Raw genomic sequence first — 14,527 nt, 5'->3', positions numbered from 1 at the left:
CCCTCAGAGGGAGACTTCCTCGTTTTTGCTTCTTGGCTTCAAACTGGATTGGGAGCACTTCTGTGCAACCACTTTGTGAGAGATTCTAGAAGCTGGGATTTAATTTTGTAGAGTCTCCTGAGATATCTTTATTCCTCAGGGTGTCAGGACAACTCTCACACCACAGGAGGGTTCCTCACTTATTTCCACTTCAAAGGGGCATTAATAATACTCCTTATTACAGAATCCAACCAGACCTTCTGGTGTAATGATTAATTGGGAGGTGTTACACTTTTTTTTTTTTCAGTGTATCATGTGCAATCATTTCAGCCCTTAAAAATAAACGTTCTCTCTTAAAAAAAAGAAAGGGAAAAAAGGCACAAACAAAAATGTTTTGAAAAGTAATCACTTGTTTAAAAAAATGGAAATTGGGCTTCTGTGTTGTAAGGAATGTATGTGCATAACGGTGAAATTCAACACTGGTAAATGATCTGACTACCTCAAAGTGAAGTTTTTGCCTTCCTACAGTGGCCTTTAACCCTGCCCTTTCCTCCAATCTGAGAAGAGCTGATGTTGATGGAACATATAATGGCCCCTTTCCTGTGTAGTAAAGTCAGCAATAAAGCTTAGTAATTAAGGGTACCAGGGAGGCCCAGCCCAGCAGGCTAGTGGTGTGGCGAACACTTTTAGAACTTCAAACAATATCAAAGTCACTGAGAAACGGGCCTAGCTCAGTTCTGGTTTGAATTAAGCCTCACTTCCACACGCACTTTTCAAATCCAAGCTCAAACAAGAAAGCCAAGGCCTTCTGGATTTCATTAGAGCCAATTATCTTATCTGTTTCATCTCAGGCCTGACCCTAAGGCTGGCAAACAGCTATTCAGTGCATTTGTGTGGTTGTTTGAGAAAGCCTCTAGTCAGCCAATGGCCTGAGGACTTGCTAATTAAAACACTGTTGCCCCCCTGCCTCTAGTGATTAAATATTTTCAAGCTTTTGTAAATAATTTTTCCATTCTTTGCCCCAAGCCTCAAAGGTCCAATACATGCAGTAATTTATTTAGTTTGTCAGAGAATACTGTTGGAAATAGGGTTATAATGGAACCTTTGGAAACTTTTATAAGTCTTCATACTTCTGAAAGTGACAGTTTATAAACCAGCCAAATGTGTATACTGTTTCTGATGTAATTATGTCCTAATGGCCTTTCTCCTTTTGAAGTGATATAGTGTATAATGGGCTTACATTTTGTCAATAATCATATTTCCTCAAATGTCTACATGATATCTAGAGTTGGAATTTAATGAGGTCATTCAAGTCCTAGAAATTATCTCAAGGTATATTGCCTTTAAGTTTTTTTGTCTGAAGGTGGGTCCCAGTCACAAAGACTAGCTTGGGAGGACAAGGACTAATCAAACTCTTGCTTGCTCTTTGTGGCAAGGAACTGCTAGGGAACATTATGAATTCTTTCCAGAGCCAAATTCTGAGGAATCAGTGAGTGATATGGTGATACCGCTCCAGAAAAGAAAATATTCAGGGAGGAGAAGAATATTTAAAATTAAAATCATTGAATTAAAAACTTTTCCCATATCCAATTTACAGTCAGAATTATCTGAGCTAAGGTAATTATCTTGCAACTGGATTGTGGGCAGAGGGAAGACATGAAGAACTTTGTAACTCTGATATCGACTAAACCCTTCGTAGGCTTGGTACACATCCCAGGAGGCCCATATGGCCCTAGTGACACAGGGCTTTCACTGCTGCCCCCCAAACCCCCCAGCTCCTGAGGCTTGCTATGGCCATGTGTACAAGAGTGCATGTGACTCCAAACAAACTCCTCCTGGAACAAAACACAGACAGAGCAGATGAACATCCACAGATAGCTTTCTTCCCTCCAGGCCTGGCCACAGCCATGGAGACTCTCAGCTCTTCTAGCCAATCTAGTCATGTTTTATTGGAGGAAAATAAAAATCAAGGGTTTTGTTTGTTGTTGTTGTTGTTGCTCTTTTTGAAGTATTACAAGAAAAATTTTCAGCCGGCTCATTAGCTGTATCTAGTATTCACTAACACACCTATGAAAAAACACTATGAGACCAAACAGCTCTGCTTCTGTTATTAAAATGACACTTTGGTCTTATCCTAAATAATAGGCTTTTAATAAAAACATCCACCAAAGGCAAACAATTAAACAATACATAAAGCACCAGGAGGCAACCTCGTGGTTCAGTTACAGTCTGGAGCTATTCCAAAGGAGAACATGTGGGCATTTTATAAGGAACAATACAATTCTCCAAAGTTATTATAAAACAACAAAATTTTAAATTGGGCCACATAAGCCCTTCAAGCTTGGTGCAGATTTTATGTTCAGCTCTTACAATGGGATGATTTCTTCATATTTTAATTTCTTCTAAAGCATGTTTAGAGAACTGTGCCAAACTCCCTCTCTCTCTCTCTCCCCCCTTCTGCATGTGTGTATGTGTGTGTGTAACTTAGAAGGGAGACAAAATATTAATTTCTTACTTTTAAAAAATTGAGATTAGCCGGTGAGTGATCCTTCTGTCATATCATTTTTTGATTCTACACATAATCATTTGATTTTTATAACTGTCACATCCTCAAAAAACAAAACTAAATGGTATATATTAACAAACTTTTGTCAGACTTCAGTTCTCTGAATAATTTAGAATTTAATCAGTTAATTGAAATTGAGTCAGTAAAATATGATGCATGCCAGATTTTATTATTTCTGTTCCAGTCTTTTTCATCTACTATTATGGTGTCATATTTATCAGAAAGGAAGGCATCACTGAATAATTTCTCCAATGCTGTTTTGATTTTAGAAATCCTGAAATATAATTTACAGTGTCAGAAACTTCTACAAGGGAGAGGACATGGGTATATAAAGCAAAATCAGAGGCCTAATGAGGCAACTCTAAATCTAAGAGACTTTCTGAAACTAAAAATACAGAAGGATAAGAAACCAGCTCTCTTTGGGTAAGAAAACTTTCAAATTATATATCTGTGCCTGTTCTATTCTTGTTGCTCTTGGTTTTGAATGAACTCTTCTTCATTTATTTGCTTTTGGCTTCTGTTCGAGTAAAAACGTTCTTTTGTTTCTGAAGCACAGTCCATTTCAGTAACTCCAGAATTGCTTTAATTTTAAAAGAGTTATGGACCAACTAAAAATATACATCCTAGGTGAGCCAACATTTTATTTTCAAGTGCAACAATATGTTTCTTTAATGGGAAAGATAATGTGTGCATGTTATTTTCCTGATGGCCTTTTCCAAAGTGTTCTGGGATGCAAAATATCTTCAAATTGAGATGTAGATTTAACATTCTGCTGTGCTTAAATGTGGACTGAATAATCCATTTCCCCTCTTCTCCTCTTCACTTTGAAGTTGAGATATGAGTGATAATGGGACAAATGCCATTTTGCTAAGTCTTCCCATTAGAAGTTTTGTCACCCTCCTATAAGCTCACCAGCCTCCATATGGCTTTACAACAGTAGTGCTGCTCTTTGGAATAGATGTTTAGACAACCAATACCCGGTACTGCAGGGCCTACAAAAAAGATGGGGAGATTCCTAATGGATACAAGGACAAGCCATTACCCTTCTAGAATAGTGCCAGAAAAGTTTAAATTTCTGCCTAAATGAAAACAGATGTTGATTTATAAGTTTCATCTATCCGACATCAAATCATTGGTATGAAAAATGGAAGACTGGGTCTATCATTTTCGTTTGATGTCATGCAAAGACTTGAACTACTTTCTGAAAGAAAAGTGTGAACTTCAGCTCTGCACCTCAGATGTAATATCTGAACAGACCTTCAGGTGAGCAAAGCTTTCAGGAGACTGATTCCTCCATGTGAGAAAGTCAATATATAAATTCCAATACTAGTAAGCCATTACATTTATCTAGTTCTCAGAAAAGGGACTATAAATTTATATCTATGGCATATTAAAACAAACATCCAATCCCTTTTTTCAGATTATTTGTCATCTCAATAAATCTAGTAGTAGAAAACTTCAGATGTAAAATCATAGAAAAAGAGGGTAATTGGTGATGGGGAGGAAGGCAGCAAATCACACTGCCACATGTGTACCTATGCAACAATCTTGCATGTTCTTCACATGTACCCCCAAACCTAAAATGCAATAAAATAAATAAATGGAAAAAGAAAAAAAAATAATCTATGACCCAAAGACATTGAAATTTTGTTAATAAACAACTGTTCAATGAAGTAAAGGATAAGTTAACTTTTATTTATATAAGAGCTTTATCTTACCAGTAAATGAAGCAAATTTTAAAACATTCACTAGAACTCTGAAAAAAAGTGTGATTCTATACTTTATGAATTATATTTACCTTCCATTCTGGCCATCTCATGTCATCATTAACTACACAACAATTTCATTATTACTAAATTAGCTTATTTAAGTCAATGAATTGATGTAAGCTCCTTGACAGTCCAAAAAATCTGCTATTTCTGGCCTAACAATGCTCCACAATAATATTCCATAAAAATATTTCATTTCCTGATATTTCAAAGTATTATACATTGAGAGGATTTTGTGCAAGGCAAGTGTTATATAATTTAGTGTTTCATCTGGAAAATAAAAACAAATCATTTTTAGGCTTACAAATTACCTTTTTCTTAGAGAGAACTTCTAGAGAAAAGAATTAATGAAACATAGCTATGCTTTTAATTAGTCCCCGTTATTTGGAATTGTTTAATTGCTATATAGATTCTGAAAATTTTTGGCTTTAGAACATTCTAAGGCAAAGAAAAAATATTGTCTTAAAATTTTTATACCTGATCTGACCTTTTAAAAATAATAATAAAAAGTAAGTTGTAGCATTTGATCTACTTTAAATAGTTCTTCACTGCAGATATCACTTCCCTTTCAAAACTTCAAGCACTTCAAGATACTTCCTGGACTTTTTACCTGAGCTCTATGCTGTCTAATAATATCATATCTCTTTGATGCTTGGCTCAAAAATCAAGTTTGCAAGTTTCCCTAGGAAGACAGGTGTGCATAAGATCAATTTACTCTCAGGGTCAAAGAGCAAAAATTCTAAGGGTATCTAGAGACACACACCTAGAAATTGTCATTTTTTGATGATGAAAATTGGTACAATATGCCAAACAGATGGAGAAAAAAATGTCCTTAAACTGTATTTATTTTTGAAGCTAGAGAGCAGATAGAACTGATAGCTTTCTCAAATTTATTCCTATGGATTTTTTTTTTCTTCTGACTGGCTTTGATAAAACTTCTTGAAACATCTCAACATACTGAAAATGCAGAATGGAATCTGGACAGTGAATAATTGGCTCACACTGGCAATAAATTCACATGTATTGCTTTTTACTGAAATAAAATGTTAATAGATGAAAATCATTACTGCTTTGTTACTAAGATTGACTGACAAGTTCAAATTTGAAGCCCACATCTTCTTTATTAGTCAAGTCTTTCAGAAAGAAAAAATGTGGGCTTGATTTGTGAGGTATGATAAATGGTCTGGGAAAGATGGTAGTGGGGCCAATTTGATATGTACAGTATTTCATATTGGCAAATTGTTTCAAGAAACTCCACCCTCTTTCTCAAAATGTCTTCAACATCCTTGGGAAAATACATAATATCATGAGCTTAATATATTTAGTTGTCACTAACAATTGAGAATTCATTGCAAGACTGAGAAGCATCAACCACAGCTCTGAGTGACAAAATAAGATCCCAAATCATTTGACAGTATTGAGTATGACTTTTAGATGACAATGAAATCATGATTTATTTTGAAATAAATCATGATTTCATTATTTTTATCACCATACATTCTATTAAAATTTAATTTGGTATTTTTGAAGTTCAATTAAATATCCCTTCCACAAAATCTAAATGCATACATAAGAATATTTCTTTTAACAAAGATGAAAAAATTTATATCCCCATTATAATTAGAATGGTTATCAAAAGGAAAAAAGGACCCCAGGATTTAATTTGATAGGCTCTTCCTATGTCAGATGAAGAGAAGGCACATAGGAGAAGTGGCTTGGAGATATCAAGAGTAGTAAAAGTCTAAATTTTCAATTTTGGGTGCTTAATAGCTTAGATGTCCAAGCCAAAGCTAAATAGACTAAAATGCATTGCAAAGACTTTTTCATTATGTTATTGTTTTATTATCCTGTACTCATGACACTGGAACTATATAGTTCCTGTATGGCTTGGGACCAGTGAAGTACTGCTTCCACAATCACACTTGCTGCCATGAACCCCTGATCACTATATACCAGCAGTGTGACATCTGGAAACCTACCAAAACTCAAGAAGCATGGTAACCTGCTTCTTGAAAACAAGAGCACCTAACTCAAGGACTTGTAAAGATTTTTTAAAAAATAAACAACTAGCAAAAATTAAATCCTCAACAAATACTCTCTATTACTATGTTATTATTATTATATTGTTGTTTTTACAGTGGTATTATTTTACATTCACTTATCATGAAAATATAAAAAATAAGAACAATAACCAAAAAACAGTATTTACTTAGTTGTCATTACCAGAAGAGTTAATCTAAATATTTACTTACGGTCCCATTTTATCTCTCAAATATAATTTAGAAACTCTTTTTCAGTTTATACATATAACAAGAATATTTAGAAGTTAATCTTCTAAAAATTAGCCAGAATAATGATGATATATTTTATAAAATAAGAATGAGAGAAAAAAAGTATTTTACTTACTTATGAGCCCTGCCCCAAATTATCCACTATCATTCCGTGGTAAGCCCAACCATTTTAAGAAATCTCTAGGCTGACCACTGCTGACAAGTTGTCCAAGGAGAACTTGCTCTATGGATGTGACTATAAAAGGTTTTATTTCATTCTGCACTTGAGTTAAATGTCCTTTTTGGATTTTTGTTATAAGCAGAGGAGGATCCCAGGAAGCCATGATTCCTGTATTAAAGACTCAGCATCAGGAACAGAATTGGCACTTGGACTGGTGAACTAAGAATAGACAGGATATCTGGACAGATTTCTAATCACAGTTTTGTATTAATGGATTTTAATTTTGCTTATGTCATTAAAGCAAACAGGAACTCAAGACAGGAGAAAGAGATAGAAACTGGGCTGCTTGTATGTGCTCAAATGGTTGAACAGTTTTGGCTATGCAGCAAAAAGATTAAATTTCTAAAAATTCTAGTTAATTATATGTCCAAAATATTTTAGCAAAGCCTAAATTTAGAAGCACATAGCATTTTGATTAAATACAGCTATTACATAAATCAATAAAATAAAAATCGGTAGTTTTCAATAATAGCCAAAATTTTGACTAAATATGTATTACCTCTACTAGACAACTCTCTCAAAGTCCCCTTTTGAGTTGGGATACTGATAGCCTCAGTGCAGGAGAGCCCTTCTGGATCAGAGTTTTCCCCTGAGATGAACTTTCCTGAAGAGCTGATATGTACAGATCCATTGTCTATTGAAAATATGTATCAATAACAAATATTAATTAAGGTAGCTACATACTACAACATACTGACTTGAAAAGATGATTTTTAAAATTAGAACTTGTTTACATTTAAAGAACCCAAATCAATAGATCTATAACCTTGCTTTAGCTAGTCCTTAGTATATATCAATGGGTCACTTTAATTATTTCATTAAAACCTGCTGAATTTAAGGGGCTTATATTTCCTTCCTTGAAATTAAAATGTGCCACACAGGGATTGTCCTCCATTCAGTCATTTGTTTATTTATTCAATAAAATAGGTATAATTTCAAGGACTACTAATATTCATTGGAAATGGCTACTTATTTTTTAAACATTTGAAGATACTTTTCTCAGATTTAAACAGAAGCACGAGATTCATACTGTCTCTCCCCCACTACAAACAAACCATTCAAATGGTCTGACATAATCACTTTAACATTTGCAGTACTCTTAAAGAATTAGTCTTTAGAAAATATGATGCATCCAATTCCCATCAATGGACTGTGAGAGTATAAAACCATTGAAACATCCTTTTGAAATGACTGAAACACAGATTGCTTAGCAGGAATTCAACAAAAGATTTATTGAATAAAAAGAAGTCTGACATTCTTATAACAAAACGAATAGATATCTGTTCAGAGTTCTTTTTAAAGTATAGTTTTTGAGAAGCCACGGTAGTTCCCTCAGATTTTGCTAGGTTCACTTAATATTTCAGTTTGACAGTGCTCCTATTGCCAACACTACTCCCTCTTCTTCTCTGATTCATTCATTCATTCATTCATTGACTCACTCAACGAAATACCATTCAATAGCTCTTCTCTGCCATGTTGTTCACTAGGCATTTGTGCCTTAGGTTGGGAGGCTATGTAGGCACGAAGGTCTTACACTGTGGTAAAAAGTCACTGTGCTTTATTATTCCTGAGTATTTTAAGTCATAAAAGAAGAGAGTAGCAATGTCATGTGACAAAAGGAGCATAGATTGTAGCATCATAAACTGAGTTCACATTATCGACCTTCCATTTAGTGACTTATATAAAGCACTTAAGAATTAGCTATAATATCTATAAAGTTTCTAATTTAGGACCTTGAATGTAAGATCTCAATAAAAATAGTCATAATTATTTTATACAATGGTAACCTTGGAAATGTATCTTAAACATAAAAGATATTTGATACTGAATATTTTAAGAATGCTCATGAAGAATCTTAAGCATATCCTTCAATTATTTCAGAGATGAATGACAAGTGCTTGGAAGAAATAGTCATTTTAAATCATTTAGTTATTCTATTATATTTTAAAAACTATATTAAAGCTCATAATACATGTGAAATGTTTGATTTGTCTATGCTTTCTTTTTTGCCATAGAAAAAGCACATAACAGAAACCACAAAGGCAATATATGTGACAAATTCTGGCTGGTAAACTAAGCAGTCATCTTATGTCCCACTATAAATGTATCTTTACAAGGAGAGAGGCTTTCCTTCAAAACATACTTATGACAGTCTAGAAACAATTAAAAACTAAGAAAAAAGAAAAGGCACCGTTTGCTCTTTTCCCCCACCTCCATTTCTGGCACCCACACACAGATGCTAGAAAGCTCTTCTGGTTCAATACTAGGAAACAAGAATTGTATTAAGGATAAGCTTAGAAAATAATACTACATTAAAAATTATTTGGGAGTCTGTCTAAGCCCAAATTGGCAAAGGAGTTTATACGTATATAGATGGGCTATCTTTTGCCTGCATAAGAGTTTATAATGCATGATTCACTTTCTTTCTACCAATCCCACCATCGTGTTCTTGAGCCAACAGAGAAAGATCATTTCATGACTCCATGCATTTCACAGTCTACCCTCTCTGCTTTCTTTCTACCAATCCCACCATCATGTTCTTGAGCCAACGGAGAAAGATCATTTCATGACTCCATGCATTTCACAGTCTACCCTCTCTGCTCAGTATGAATCCTTCCTGACTCCAATTCCCTTTTTCCCCTTTAAAATTCCCACTCATCTTTAGGAGCACACATTGAACAATACTTGATTAAACCTTTCTTGAAACCATTCAAGATGAGTTAATCATTTTACCTGCTCTAAGCACTTCTGTTCTCTAGAACAGTAAGAATGACTTGTATAATGATCCCTGAAAGTAACAACAGCTCTGAATTCCAAGTGCTTACCACAGTGCCTGGCATGTAATGTGTGTTCAGTGATGATTTTTGAAATGAATGGCTTATCTGTTTGACCTATCCATAACAAATTTACAAATACTTCTAGTCATAAATGATGAAAAGTAGACATGGGATAGTTCAAAAGTGGCTGGATTATTATAAATTAAATCTGATTCTTAAATAAATACGGACATTGAAAGCCAGAAATTTAAATTTCTACAGCCTAGCTAAATAATGCCACTTCTCTAATTAAACTCAAGTAAAGGAGACACACTGGGAAGCTTAGAAAAGTTTGCTAATATGAAGTATTCACCTTCCAGGCAAAGGGAAGGTGCCATTCTTGAGAATAGTTGACCACATTCAGGAGTACTTAATTCATTTACCATTTAAATCACAAAATAATACGTGCACTTAGTGTAAGGTCGGCTGCCTCACAGTGTTAAACGGACACATCCATCTCTCTCCGCGCCTGATAACTGCGTCATCACTCAAGATCGTTATCGGGCCTTACCGCACGATTCCCCGCACCCACCTCCGCATACCAGACCAAAGCCCACATTCAGCACTACATTATGCATTCAACCACCAGCCCGCTGTTGATAAACCCTGCAGGAAAATTTTTTAAAGAAGCCCCATCAGACCCTGCCCAGTAGCAGTCTGCTCTGTATGCCCCTGGAAGGCCCGCTTACCCAAGGTCCTGCCCGCCTACCCATAACCACCAGCTCCAGGCATTTCTGCTTCGTAATAGCCAATAAGATGGCCTTCACTTTGTTTCTCCAACAGTCAATCAAGGCCCACTTACCCAAATTCCCACCCGTCTACCAATAGCAACTAGTTTCAGGTACTTCCTGCTTCCTGACAGCCAATAAAATTGCCTTTGCTTTGTTTCCCCAATAGCCAATCAATCTCCTTCCCTCCCCATAAAACCCCGGGACCTAAACAGCCAGGGACTTCTTTGGCCCCTTCCTGGACCACAGAACCTCACCCAGGAGCTGAATAAATTGGCTTCTCATTTTCTCATACTTGCCTCAGTTTCCTCATTTTACATCAGCAATAAACCTTACACTTAGTATCTGCTTTTACATTATTTAATAAAATGGTTGTGTTCAAAGAGGTTCTTAAGAAAAAATCTCGCACCACGCACTTTCTGATGTGAAAACAAAGGCACAAAATAGAAATTGCCTTTTACTGCTGTGCACACATGATTTAGTTTTATGTAAAGCTATAGTAAAATAGAATTCTAATAATTTTAAAAATCTATGAATTTTTCATTAAAGTTAATGGATTTGATTATATGTTGTAGTAAGATTGAGAATTTAATGTGTATCATGCAAGTTACCAGGTTAACTTGGAAGGCAGACAAATAAATTCATATGTAACATAAAATTGAAGTCATTATCCTGTTAAAATTCTTACAAGATATTAATAATGCTTGTGAAATTTGCAAATGTAATATTTGTGATGTTAAAAAAGAGAATTCATAACATTAAAGCCTCTACTTTTTTAACATAATTTTTTCCTTTGCTCCTAAAGCAAAATATCTTCACAGACAACCCAAGTTTACAATAGATAAATTTATGCCAGCCATTTTTTTTTCCTACAACATTGTGTATGTCTTTGTGTATATTTTTTCCCAACGTATGTATTCCAAAATGTGGGTAGAATTTTTCATTGTACCTTGAATACCAAGCAAAATATATTTATTTTAAATGTATTTTTTAAATAGCTGTTTTATGTCATTTTTCCTGGACCTGATTTTCATGAGAAATGAACTTTAAATGAGATAAAGTATGCATGACACACAAGACAAAAGAAACCCACCCCTTTCTGACAGCTTACACTAAAATTAACTCCAGATAGATTAAAGACTTCAAACATAAGACCTAACACCATTAAAAACCCTAGAAGAAAACCTAGGCAAAATCACTCAGACCATAGGCCTAGGCAAGGACTTCATGACTAAAACACCAAACGCATTGGCAACAAAAGCCAAAATAGACAAACGGGATCTAATTAAACTCCAGAGCTTCTGTACAGCAAAAGAAACAATCATTAGAGTGAACCAGCAACCAACAGAATGGAAAAAATTTTTTGCAATCTATCCATTTGACAAAGGTCTAATATTGAGAATCTACAAAGAACTAAAACAGATTTACAAGAAAAAAACAAACCCATTCAAAAGTGGGCAAAGGACATGAGCAGACACTTTTCAAAAGAAGACATTTATGAGGCAACAAACATACAAAAAAATGCTCTTCATCACTGGTCATTAGAGAAATGCAAATTAAAACCACATTGAAATACTATCTCAGGCCAGTTAGAATGGCAATCATTAAAAAATCTGGGGTCAACAGATGCTGGAGAGGATGTGGAGAAATAGGAACACTTTTATACTGTTGCTGGGAGTGTAAATTAGTTCAACCATTGTGGAAGCCAGTGTGGTGATTCCTCAAGGACCTAGAAATAGAAATTCCATTTGACCCAGCAATCCCATTACTGGGTATATATCCAAAGGATTATAAATTGTTCTATTATAAAGACACATGGACACGTATGTTCACTGTGGCACTGTTTATAATAGCAAAGACCTGAACCAACCCAAATGCCCATCTATGATAGACTAGACAAGGAAAATGTGGCACAGATACACTATGGAATACTATGCAGCCATAAAAAATGATGAGTTCATGTCCTTTGTAGGGACATGGATGAATCTGGAAACCATCACTCTCAGCAAACTGACACAAGAACAGAAAATCAAACACTGCATGTTCTTACTCATAGGCGGGTGTTGAACAATAACACATGGACATAGAGAGGGGAGCATCACTCACTGGGGTTTCTAGGGGGGAAATAGGGGAGGGACAGTGGGCGCTAAGGAGGTTAGGGAGGGATAACGTGGGGAGAAATGCCAGATATAGGTGATGGGGGGATGCAGGCAGCAAACTACATTGCCATGTATGTACCTATGCAATAATCCTGCATGTTCTGCACATGTACCTCAGAACCTAAAGTGCAATAACATATATATATATATATAAATATATAAATATATGTATATAAATATATATATAAATATATATATATATATAAATTCCCATTATTTCCTTAAGTTTCAAATATATCATCAACAGGATTTTTTCATTGGAACTTATCAAAGGCAAATTTCAAAACTATCAATACCTGTAAGTTTTTTTCATGTGGTTGTTTTGTTTTCAACTCAATCAAAAATTCAAGAAATTATGCATTACTAATAGGCTAAAACCTCTTCCTAAAATCTTGCAATGGGGGCTCCTCAGGTTTAATTAACTAGACTTATTGGCTTCTGAAAAAAGACTATGTTTAAACTGGTATTTTCTAAATTCCAGAGAAGAAATACTTGTTTTTAAAATTCTCTTAAAGAAAACTCTTTGTTTTTTCTTATTTATATTAATAGTTACTTGCTTAGACAAAAGCAGAATGCTATGTGAATGCACTTTATTTAATGTTACATTTTGTAGATTTTGTTTCAGAGAAACTGGAAGAAGTCAATTAATTAGTTGATGTTTTAATGTTAAAGGAAAAATATTCAAAAGTCATTTACCCTACTATCAAATGAGATCGCCTAGGCCAATGTTCTCAAAGTGAGTGAGCTCCTCAGAACCAGGAATGCTAAATGGTGCTTTGTTAAAAGTGATTCTGTGGTCCAATGAAATTTGGGAAATGCTTGTTCAACAAAATTAAATAGGTAATGAAAACTTTTTCAGGGCAATTAATATGCTAATGTCTACTATAAAAATCACATCATATGTTATCATAGGCAGAATTTTCCAGACAGAACTATTTAGTAATAAAATCGTTTTTTCTCCTTATTTGGGCGGGAATGGGGAAAATAGGCCATTGGCCAATATATCTGTATAACTAAAACTAGTTCTTGATATATCTTTTCTTCTTAGACATATTCCTATGTGTCTTTGAGCAATAATTTACCTTAATTAGAAATTTACATTTCTCTTTCATATTTGATGTTATTTCAATGGACATTTATTTTCCAATTTGCCATTTTCAGAGAGAAAGAAGTACCAACCTGAATGCTTCCAGGTACTCAACATCTCCCATCGGAGGATCAAGGCCACCTGTCCAGGCAATATTTATATTGTACCCTTCTCCAAGGCCTGTTCCGACCTGGGAAAAGAGATACACACCACAGTGGGCAGAGAAGAGGGCAAATGGAAGAAAGCAAGAAGAGACGAAAACAAGCACATGGGAGCTCCTGAAATAAACATCAAACAACACACCAAATCAGCCCAACCTTCCCTGACAAACAGTGCTCTGGGTTATGCACTTGTTCTGCACTGGTTCTTGGTCCCATGGGACAATTCAGTAATCTCATGTAATTTAAAACACCAGCAAAGGACAAGAAAATTAGGGGTAATCATGCAATGCAATTACCTGAAAGATACAAATAAAAGTGGGGCTCTAAAGAAATAAACCGAACCTCATTTGGGGCTCCACTGCCAGGGAAAAAGTTCCCTTCATCATAGCGATGGAGTGAAATGTACAGGATGCTGGGGTCAGCATAAAAGGCCTGCTGGGTACCGTTTCCATGGTGAACATCCTACAGGGAAAAGAAAACAGATGACAAATACAGTGATGTCTAACTTTGTGTGGAGACAACCTTTCTGATTTCTAGTTCCCTATCTTTCTACTCCACTTTCTTTCTCATTTTCTGTCTTCTCAATATGGTCCTCTTTTCTTTCTCCCATTCAGCCTGCTTCCACACCACCCCCTTTACTTCCTGAACTTTCAGGCAAATTACCCTTTAATGCACTCATTTTTTAAACTGGCTTCTAAAAATCAGGAAACCACAGCGAGCATGCCCTGGAGACTCCAGATGAGCAGTCATT

General features: G+C 35.2%; 1 protein-coding gene across 1 annotated transcript in view; it reads right to left on the bottom strand.

The window, feature by feature from the left end:
• HDAC9 (histone deacetylase 9) overlaps nt 1–14,527 on the bottom strand; it is a 900,368-nt gene that overhangs the window by 152,877 nt on the left and 732,964 nt on the right. Inside the window, exons 22-23 of the mRNA XM_037737895.1 lie at nt 14,119–14,238; nt 13,708–13,805 (exon numbers count right to left, since the gene is read on the bottom strand). Of these exons, the coding sequence (XP_037593823.1) occupies nt 13,708–13,805; nt 14,119–14,238 (218 nt within the window). The remainder of the gene's footprint in view (nt 1–13,707; nt 13,806–14,118; nt 14,239–14,527) is intronic.

The sequence above is a fragment of the Cebus imitator genome, unplaced genomic scaffold (assembly GCF_001604975.1).
Source record: "Cebus imitator isolate Cc_AM_T3 unplaced genomic scaffold, Cebus_imitator-1.0 Scaffold45, whole genome shotgun sequence".
Lineage (NCBI taxonomy): Eukaryota > Metazoa > Chordata > Mammalia > Primates > Cebidae > Cebus > Cebus imitator.
The sequence above is the reverse complement of the archived record's forward strand: the minus strand, read 5'-3'. Positions and strand labels throughout refer to the sequence as shown.